At 30.7% G+C, this 11,537-nt stretch overlaps 1 protein-coding gene across 1 annotated transcript; it reads left to right on the top strand.

Annotated features, from left to right (window-relative positions):
• The first annotated feature begins 5,154 nt into the window (after positions 1-5,154).
• Positions 5,155-8,569, top strand: LOC120091452 (aquaporin PIP2-3-like). The gene is made up of 3 exons (XM_039049486.1): positions 5,155-5,775; positions 6,845-7,281; positions 8,143-8,569. The coding sequence occupies exons 1-3, from the start codon at positions 5,466-5,468 to the stop codon at positions 8,266-8,268; spliced, it is 873 nt and encodes a 290-aa protein (XP_038905414.1). The 5' UTR covers positions 5,155-5,465; the 3' UTR covers positions 8,269-8,569.
• Positions 8,570-11,537: the final 2,968 nt, after the last annotated feature.

Genomic DNA, 11,537 nt, shown 5'->3' with positions numbered 1-11,537 from the left:
ACATCGAAATGAAGAATACCAGAAGGATGTCATCCTAGAGGGTCGTCCAATATCTTCTGGAACCTCCAGTTATATTATCTGATGATATACTTGAGAATGCACATTGATATGTCTTATTTAACATAGCACAGGTGAAACTATTTATTGAGTGAATTAATTTGTGTAAACATATTACTTAGTTTAATTTAAGACTGTTTTCTACGAAAATTTATTTAGGTAGGATGCATATGAATGAACTCATGACCATAGATAGACGACTAACAAAAGATTTTAATCTACTCTGGAGGATTCATACAGAACAATTTCCATCGTGGTTGAAATCTAAGATAATACTAATTATTTCATAAACGTCCTATCAAACAATGAATATATAAAACTCTAATATACTTTAACTAAGATATGTTTGATCTTATCAGATTGAATTAGATTCATTTGCTGAAGATTACTCTGACTCGTTAAGATGGCTTACAAATAGGCCAAGAAAGTATGCAATGTCTTACACTGGATACATTATAAAGGGGCAACGATTTCACATAAGGAGTGTTAAAAAAATCAACCCAAAATAGTTGTGTATCTGCAGATGTCATAACATTATGTAGATCTAGTTCCAAAGATCAATCTCAAGTTGTGAACCTAGTTGATAATTATGGGGTGTTACAAGAAATCATCTTGTTAGATTATTATGCCTTAGATGCGACTAGACAAATGTTCGTAATGGAGTAAAAGTTTAGGAAGGATTCACTCTTGTTAATTTACATCAAAGTCAAAGTATATTTATACGAGAGTCTTTCATCTTTGTCTCGGAAGCCAAACAAATGTTTTATGTTAGAGAACATAACACCTCAAATTGATATGTCTTATTAAAGCATCACCAAGAAGATTTTATGATTTAGAGATGTACATGAGAATTATGATGGTACTGTGGTTAGTAATGAACAAATTCATAGTGCGGTTGAAGACATTGATGAAAATGATGAGCTTACTTTTGCAAGAAAAGATTGTGAGGGTGTTTTGATTTGAGGAGTAGTTTGATGCATTGTAGGGATATTTGTTGTGATTGTATTAAACTTTAGACTATTTATTTTGTAAAGGTACTTTGATTACATGAAGTCAACCATCAATCATGAACTAAAATTTGTTTTGTAAAGAATTTTTCACCACTTTGGTGAATATCATATTGATGTTAGTTATTTACTTATATCAATTAACTTTGTTCATAAATACTTCTTCATGATTTTGTATCAATATCTAGGTGTATGTCATTGGTACCTATTGATTATTCATCAATGATGTTTTCAGGTTGAGATGGAGGGAAGTATGCTACCACCTCAAACTAGACAACACATACAAGATAAGTTGAAACTAAAAGTCACAAGGAAAAAAAAAGGTCTCTACGAAGGAAGATTTGTAGTGATGAAATACATGACCACCAACTAGAAGAGGTAAGCGTCCAAAGGAAAAAAAATCAAATGTGTCTAACCATGATCAAGATGGTTTCTCACCTAATTCTAATGAGAAGGTAGTTATAGGTAACCCTATTTCAATTCCTGCATTAGACTCACCTGGTGCTCAAACAAAATTAGCACTTCGTAGGCAAGCAATAACTTCTAATGCAAACAGACTTATTAAAGATCAGATAGTTAATGAACTCCCATTAGAAATAACAATTCTACCAAAAAGAACATGAGGCCCTACGAAGATGAAGACAAAAGCCATTGATAAACAATCTAGAATGAACCTTGTTTTCAATGAATATAGACAAGCCATTGGGGATGAATCAGTAGGATTAGCTTCTCTTCTTGGTCTATTAGTGAGAGAGGTTGTACTAATGGATTAAGAGAATTGGAAGAAACTACCTGCGAGGTTGAAAATTGTGTTATGGAAATCTATCCAGGTATAAAGTTACATTTTTTTTCATTTACATAGTTTAAATCAAATGTACATATCATTTTCTCCAATAATAACTATTTTATACTTTAGTCAAGGTACAATGTAGATGAGGATTGTCAAAAAAAAAAAATTTTTTCCCAGAAGATGGGTAGATTATGGAGGGCTGGAAAATCTCGTCTTGTAAAACAAATTCTAGAGGTCCCAACAAATGATGTACTTTTGAATCTAATGCTTGATAATTTGCAATCTGTAGATGACTGGATGGACTTTGTGAGTGAAAAGACTAGTGCAAACTTCATGGTATGAAAATTTATACTTTAAAACGTGTACATTTACATTTTCTTACTATTACTTTAATATAAATATTGGATGTCTTTTATTTGAGTAGTTGAAAAGTGAAAAATACAAAGCTATGAAGAAGAAACAACTCCCACATACATATAGTAGGAAAGGATATGCTCATTTAGCTGAAGATATGGTAAAGATCATTGTTACTATACTTCAATTTTGCTTTAATATTGTGTGTGAGTTCATTTTTTAATCTTATTTTGTAGAAAAAAAAGTAGTTCAGATCCAACTTCAGTCACAAGGATTGCGTTATGGACAAAAACACACAAAAAGAAGGACAAACAACCAGTGAATGCACAAGTTGTTGAGACACTCGTAATGTTCTTTTTCTTAAAAAGTTGTCAATTAAGAATTGACTTTGTTGGGATATTATGCTTATAAAATATGTGAAATTTAGTTGAAAATGATATCATTATATTATACTATATTCTTTTTCTTACAATATTAATAAGAACGACAAATTTTGTTGGGATACTTAACTTATGGAGTTTGTGGACTTTTGTTGAAGAATGACTTGATTGAATTATACTATATATTCTTTTCCCGAGGGGAGGTGTATAACAATTGATTTTGTTGGTATAATTAGCTTCCAGCTATGTTTACTTAGTTCAAATCTTGGAAGAGTTTTCCTTGTGAATTTGTTGCTAAAGGATAGGTGAAAATGTGGGATTTGTATTATGTAATTTTGCACACACTTGTTGTTAGGAGCGCATTGAACAAATTGAGGCTGAGACAATAACTTCAACAAATAATATGGTTGATGATGCTTTGAGTAAAGTTCTTGGCCCTGATCGTGGGCATGTAAGAGGACTTGGGTTTGGTGTGACTCGTTCAAAACTATCTATCTTGTCTCAACAAGATAACAAATACAAGATTCTTGAAAAAGAATATTTGCAGATGAAGGAGGAAATGATAGAAATGAAAGCAATGAAAGATGAAATGATAAAAATGAAAGCAATTATGTCATGTTTAATAAAGAAATAGGTAATCTTTTTTCGTTAAGTAACTTATATTTATTTTTTCTATTATTAGTTAACTTTTTTTTTTGTTTCCTATCTCATAGGTTGAACCAAGCGAGGAACTTTCAACTACTGCAAGCATACCTAAGCCAATAAACATCCTTCAATTTTTCCAATATCTTCTCCATCAGTAAATTTATTTGTAGTATGGTTCAGATTATTCTTGATTTCATTATTATCTAATTCTAATATCTCATATTTCTCTTTTCATAGAGTACCGATAAGAATAGTCAAATTAAGTGCAAGTTATTAGATTGGTACGACTTGGGAGAGATTGTTGCAGAAGGACGATGATCTTCTAGCGATCCAACTACTCGTTCATCACATTCCTATTGGTCCACATGCATTAGAATATGGGTTGATGTATCAAAGAAACCCAACACATATTTGTGGAAGCCTACATAAAAAATGACGTGTATTGAAAAAGTTTTGGGGAGTACAGTAGCATGATCATATGATAAAGTGACCATTGGTATGTTATTTTCTAAGTTTATTTATCTATATCTATTAAACATTTTCTATATTTGCTCAATATTCACTATTGTTGGTTTCTACAAAATCATGTATTGATATATATATATATATATACACGGAGGAAAAAAGAACCTATAATGACAGCTCAACTACATGATAATATAATCTTGAACACTTGGTGAATTTTGTATTTTGAGGGCTAACTTATGTTGTTGGTACATTCATTACTTTATCTAGCATGTATTGTTTAAACGACAATTTTATTCGACGATATTATCGAATACTTTATTTTATAATGTTAATAGATTATGAATGAAAGTTTTTAGTATTTATTGTGCTATGAAGTATTTTATGTGTGTAAATTTTAACTAAAATTGAGTACTTGAACTAAAATTTATAAAAACCTAACTAATTCAAAATTTACTTTTGAGAAAAAGTTACTTCTTTTATAGCCATGAGTTAAAGTTGGAAAAATTTATATAGCAAAAATGAAATGTTATGAAAAGGTTATTATAATAATTAGAAAAGATTAAATAACATTATCATAGCATACAATTGCAACTATAATTACTATATTATAGCGTTGAAAAAAAGGCTATTGTGTGTTAAAGATAGTACATTATTTTAGCTATATAAACATATTATAGCTTTAATAAAAACGCTATAAAATATTTTTATAGCAACATATATAAGCTATATCTTCATACTCTATATAGCATCCATTATAGCTCTAGAAAAACGCTATGAAAAGTCTCACTTTTAATAATATGGACTGTCAGAACTTTCGAAAAAGACTATAAAAGGTCGATTATGACTTTTTCTGTTAGCTATCGTATCTGTTATTTGTTGTAATGATATAAAACAAGTTAGATTTTATCGACAATCCTTTTCTGTCAACAAATAAAACTAAACACTTCGTTAGGATATATAGATTATAACAAGAAGAAAAGGTATAATGGAATCACCTATGAATCTCATGACTTAAATGTTTTAACAATATTGTATGTAAATAGTTGAGTGTGCATTAATAGTCAAATACATTTTAATTTTTTTACTATTTATCGTTTTGATACGTTTTAAGCAAAAGTTTTGATTTAGAAATTTTGTGAGATTTTATATTTAAACTTAAAGTTCTGATTTGTATACTTAAAGTAAGGATATTTTAAAAACAAAATTCTAACGATTTCCATCGAAAACCCACTATAATGTATTTTTGAATTCTTTTAGAAAATTTAAAGATATTTTTGAAATTTTAAAAAATTGAGAGATATATTGACATAAAGCTGGAAGTTTGTTTTGTTTTGTTTTTTTTTTCTTTGAAAAACTAATGATAAAATTTTAAGAGTATTTGTTATAATGTAACGAAAACAAAAATGAAAAAAAAAAAAAAAAAAAGAAATTAAGGAAAAAAAAATTCAAAAGGGTCCTCTCAAAGTCGCTCTCATTCTAACCCTAAGACTAAATTTGGAGAGAAATCTTTTGTGGCAGAAATTTTCAAAATTATTTAAAACGAACGAACCAAAAAATCCTTCATAGAGAGATGCGGATTAACACAGAAGAAACCAAAAAAGTGTTTGGATGTCAAGAAATTGAAACAAAATCGCTTAATCTCATCAATCATTCAAATATCCATTTCGAAAGTTCCCCAATTCCCACTCACATTTGGAGCCCTAAAAATTTTCCCCAAAATTTTCACTTCACATTGACTGGATATCCTGCTCAAGCTCTGCAGCAATGGCGAACAACGACATCGAAATCGGAGGACCGGGAGCAGCGTCGAGGAAGGACTATTTGGACCCGAAGCCGGCGCCGTTGATCGACATTGAGGAGTTTACGAAATGGTCGTTTTACAGAGCTATCATTGCTGAATTTGTGGCGACTCTGTTGTTTCTCTACGTCGCTGTTTTGACGGTGATCGGAAATAGTAGCCAGATGGACCCGCTCAACGGCGGGAATTTATGCGGCGGAGTTGGCCCGGTCGGAATCTCGTGGGTGTTCGGCGGTATGATCTTCGTTCTCGTTTACTGCACCGCCGGTATCTCTGGTAAAGTTCTTCATTTAATATACATCATTTTATAGTTTAACCATTTATATATTAAAATTGATTTTGTATATTTACTATATTTGTTACACAAATTCCTAACTTGAAAAGTTGCTATGTATTTGAAAAAAAAAAAAAAAAAGGAAAAAAGGCAACATATTGTATTTTTTTAATATAAAAAATCACTCGTTTCTGTAATATTTAACAAATAATAAAGTAAATATAAATTCAAGTTAGGTATATAGGATATAACATTTTAAAATATAAATTATTAACAAAATAAAAAGTATGCAAATTCAAGCTAAATTTAACATTATTTATCGAACACATTAACTTACTTTTTCATCTTTAAAATTGTAACTCACGGAACACTAATCTTACTTTATTTGACACTAAAAAGAACATAACTGCCAACTAGTATTTAAAAGAAGAACTAATTGTTATATACAATTAATTATTTCGTTTAAGATTATTCATATCTTTAAATTTTATATTTAGTAGGTTAAAATAAAAAGTTCAAAGACCTATTATACATGTAATTGAAAATTCAAACATATTAAACCATTTAAGAACTCACTAGATTTTGTTTAAAGTCCATGGAGTGAATAGACCTAAAGCATAAAGTTCAGGGTCTAATAATTACAAACTCAAAATTTAAAACATAAAGTTTAGGAACTTAATAGATACAAACTCAAAACTTAAGGGACTAAACTCGTAATGCAATGAATATTAATAAAATTTAAGCTTAATTATAAAATATCCTTAATTTTTCATTTTCATTAAAAAAATACCTATATTCTTTTAAAAGTTACAATATTATCACTAACCATCATTAATGTTTCAAAATTATCCTTGAAATAGAAATTTATCAGAATGTTGGACATAAAACAAAAATGACATAGTTGAGACACTTATCTGAAAGAACAACATTTAGACATATTGACTTTTCGTCAATACTCTAACCATTCTAAGAATAGTTTTCAAACATTCATAAAAGGTCAAAAGTAATAAGATAAAATTTAAAAGAATACGAGGATGAAATTGGTTGATAAGTTAGGTGATAAATGGGCAGGAGGACACATAAATCCAGCAGTGACATTCGGAATGTTTTTGGCAAGAAGGATATCGCTGGTCCGGGCCTTGCTCTACATCATAGCTCAGTGCTTGGGGGCGCTCTGCGGCTGCGCCTTGGTCAAGACACTCCAAAGGGATCGTTACAACCACTACGGCGGTGGCGCCAACCAGCTCGTTGATGGTTACAGCCAAGGCACCGGCCTTGCTGTCGAGATTATGGGCACTTTTGTTCTTCTTTACACTGTCTTCTCTGCCACTGATCCTAAACGCAATGCCAGAGACTCCTATGTTCCCGTCTTGGCTCCACTCCCCATTGGCTTCGCCGTCTTCATGGTTCACCTCGCTACGATTCCCGTCACCGGCACTGGCATCAACCCTGCTCGAAGCTTCGGTGCCGCCGTCATCATCAATGATCGGAAAGTTTGGAAGGATCATGTATGTAATCCCAACTTTTTTTTTTCTTCCCGTTATTAATTAAGGTTAAGAAAAACATTTTTCTGTCACTAAACATTTATGAAAAAAATAATTTAGTTAATTTTAGTTGATAATTTACATTCAAATGAATAACAATTTAGTCTTTAAATTATAATACTCTAAAATTTTAGTAAAATTTCTTACACATGTAAATTGATAAACTTTAAAAAGAGAATTTTTCATCGATAGGAAAAATGACAAACTATTTATAGAAATTATAAATAAACACTGATAGACTTTTATCAACTTTTATCGATGATAGATTTGTATCAGTTTCTATCACCAGTGGTATCAATGATAGACTTCTATCAGTTTCTATCACTAATAGACTTCTATTACCTCTATCAATGATAGATTTCTATCAGTTTCTATCACTGATAAACACTGATAGACTTCTATCAGCGTCTATAAGTAATAGATTTATATCCGTTTTTATCACTGATAGACACTGATTGACTTCTATTAGCATTTATCTATAATAAACATTGATAACGATATCTATCACAATTATAATTAAATTTTGTTATTTATGTAAATATTTTTCCTTATTTTTTTTTAAATCCCCTAATAAAAATTGACATTTATTTTTTTATAAAAATTTTCATAATAGGGTTATTAAAAAAATTTCATATTAGATACTAAATTGCTACAAGTTTCAAAGTATAGACTAAATTATTACTTATTAAAGTTTAGGACTAAATTGTTACATATTTAAAAGTATAGACAACTAAAGTTTTAGGACAAAATTGTTACGGAGAATTAAAGTGAATTTCTGCCGCTAAAATGGGTTGTTTTTTTTTTTTTTTTTTTTTAATATTACAGTGGATTTTTTGGGTTGGGCCATTGATCGGATCAACAATTGCTGCAATGTATTATCAATATGTTCTTCGAGCCTCCGCCGTGAAAGCAATCGGATCTTTCAGAAGCTCGCCGCCAACTCGCTATTAAAATGGTGAACAAAACTTATTTTTTCATTGGTCAACATCAATTTCGACCATTATTATGTTTTTTTCGAGTAGTAGAGAATACAAATGAAAAGAGATTTTTTCCTCAAAAAATATGTATAGGTAAATAATTTTTTGTGGTGGTTAGTAAGAGGAATGGAGATGGAGATTCTTCCCTAGTAGAAAGGTAGAACATTACCATTTTATTTTATTTTATTTTAATTTTTTTTCCCTCTTCAAAGAATTGTAAGAGAATTCTTTGTGTATAATATGTTTTTGTAATTGTAGGTAGTGAATTACTGGTTTGTATTGTTGGATTGAATGATTATAATTGTCAAATTTTTGAAGAGATGGTTTGTTACCACCTAAGGATTAGCCAAATATTAATGCATATTTTGTTGATGTTTTTTGGTTCTTTTTATTGAACCTATCTCTTATAATTCATGACATACAAGTTTTAATCTAGTTTGCCAACAACAACATACAATGATAATAACAACTCGTAAATTTAATAAGGTATATCGATTTTTACTTGAACTTTTAATTTTATTGATTCACACTTTAAGTTTAGATAAGTGTTACAATTTTTACTTCCCACTTGAACAAGTGTTGCAATTCTAATATTCTCATAAATTGGCATGAGGAAGAATTGGTAAAAAAAGAAGAAGAAAAAAAAAATACTCTCACATGCCTTCTATAAATTATGAAACATATGGTTAGAGTGAAATGAATGGAAATTAGAAAAACATAACTGGAATTAATTCTATGTGCAAGTCTATGAAAATTTAAAAATACATAGATTTTAAACATTCAATTTTGCATTTAACTAATAAGTTTATGAATCTTCAATCCATTTTTTTTAGATTCTTCTTTAAATAAAGGATAAATTAAAAAGTTTAGTCCATGAGATTGGACCTAACAAATTAAATTTTCCGAAAACGTTGGAATTTGTTAAGATCCACAAATCTATTACACATATTTGAATTTTTAGGATTTCATTAAATATAAAAAAAACAAATTTATCTCTAACATAGTAAATTAGTTTTTGAAATTAAAAATTTATCCTATATTATTAGACCTAAAATTAAAATTCGGACACATTTAATAGTTTAACCACTACATAGTTTTCTGAAGAAAAAAAAAAAAAAAAAACTACATAGATCGTACAAATCTCAAAAATAAAAATTAGGGATAAAAATTATGATTTGTTATGAAATAAGAGAATATGAACATAGTAGGAAGAAAAGAAAGTAAAGAATGGATGTATTCTTTAGATTAAAATACCATTTTGGTCTTTGTACTTTTACGTTTGTTTTATTTTGGTTTTTGTAATTTTAATTGTCCAATTTTAGTCCTTATACTTTTGATAAAACTTAAAAATAGTCCATGCTATATAATTATTGTTAACAATTAGATGAGTTGGCAAAAAAGTAATAAACAATTAGATGAATTGGTAAGTTGGGTTCAGAATTAACTAGTTGGGTTAGGTTGGGTTAAAAATCAATGGGTAAAAATATCAATTTATGGTTTTAAATCTCAACAAAAAAAAAAAAAAAAAAATGGAACCTCCTAAAAGAAGTAGAAATGAACAGAAAACTACAAAAAAAAAAGGTAGATCTGAAAAGCAACTGGTAAAAATATCAATTTATGGTTTTAAATCTCAACAAAAAAAAAAAAAAAAAAATAGGGAACACGCGTTGAAGAGGAGCCAAATCTGAAGTTCTCTAATCCACCCCTGTTAAAGCCAAATTCGGTTCTTCAAAATCATTCTTCATCATCCTCTTTCCATGGAAGGTCAATGTGTTTTAGAAAACAAGTTTGGAGACTCCTTCCATGATTTTTGTTTTTACACCATAGGTTTTAGAAGGGAAAAAAAATCAATTTAGGGGCCATGGGTTTTGGAATCCAAGTTTGTGAACTTCTTCCATGATTTTTTTTTCACCATGGGGTTGCTAATTTGTTGAATAACCAAAATTACTGTCGTGCAGTTGCATGATTTATTTTTTGTGCGCTATGGGTTTTAAAAAGGAAAAAAAAGTTTGTAGAAAATAACAATGTTGGGTTTTATTGGGTTTTTGGTGAATTTAAAAGTCCAATGACATTCTTGTAATTATGAGCCGTGACAATTTTGTAATTATTCCTCCTTCTCTAAAATAGGGCAAAATTTGTGTGTCCATTTGTTGGCTAGAAGATAGGAGCAGCCGTCTGAAGAAAAATTGTGAGGAGCAGCCGCCTAAGGAGAGCAGTAGTCGTCTGAATAGAGGGGTTAACGCAGCAATCGGAGATCCGATTTTTCGTTCGACCGTGGGTCGTTCATTCGGCGCGTAGCGTGTGCGTGAAGAAGAGCCGTGGCCGGTTCTTGCGCATGCGGCCGTTCGGTTTCGCCGTGGAGGCTGCTTCCAGCAGCGATGAGAGAGATGCGCGAGTCTGCACGTGGTTCGCCGGTCAGAGGCGATAGTGCACTGTTTTGGGCTGTTTTGCAGTGGGTTGTCTCAGTTTTCGAGGCTACGTCTAGTGTAGATCTCTCGGTATCAGTGGATATTGAAATTACAGATTAGTGATTTCGTTGATTATCTGTAATTTGTAAATTCCTTTATTACTCATTAATTAGTTTTCAAAGTGAATATAGACCAAACTGGTCAAACCACTATATAGAAACTCTCATAAGTGGTATCAGAGCTCCAGTTGATCCAAGGAGGGTGTGTGGTAGTGTGCTAGCTTATTCATTCTTTGTTCAAGATATTTTGTTGGAATTAATTTGACAGATGGCTTTGATGTCTACAAGGTTCGAAGTTGTTAAATTTGATGGGAAAGGTGATTTCAAGTTATGGAGGGGGAAAGGTGATTTCAGGTTATGAAGAAAAAAGCTATTCTGGTACAACAAAAGGTAGCCAAAATCTTAGACGAAAATAACCTTCCACCAACAATTACAGAAGCTGAAAAAAAGGATATGGATGAGATGACCTATTCGACGTTAATTCTGTATCTGTCAGATGGGTGCTTAGGCTAGTAGATGAGGCCGACACTACTACAGCAGAGTTGTGGAAGAAATTGGAAAGTCTTTATTTGACTAAGTCCTTGCCAAATAAATTATATCTAAAAGAGAAATTCTTTGGATATAAGACGGACTCAAGTAAAGGCTTAGAAGAGAACCTAGATGAATTCCAGAAGATTATAGTTGATCTCAATAACATTGGTGAGAAGATGTCGGATGAAAATCAAGCAGTTATTCTTCTGAATTCTTTGCCAGAATCGTATCGAGAAGTTAAGGCA

Source organism: Benincasa hispida, chromosome 11 (assembly GCF_009727055.1).
Source record: "Benincasa hispida cultivar B227 chromosome 11, ASM972705v1, whole genome shotgun sequence".
NCBI classification, from domain to species: Eukaryota; Viridiplantae; Streptophyta; class Magnoliopsida; order Cucurbitales; family Cucurbitaceae; genus Benincasa; species Benincasa hispida.
This window is presented reverse-complemented; position numbering and strand designations above follow the sequence as displayed.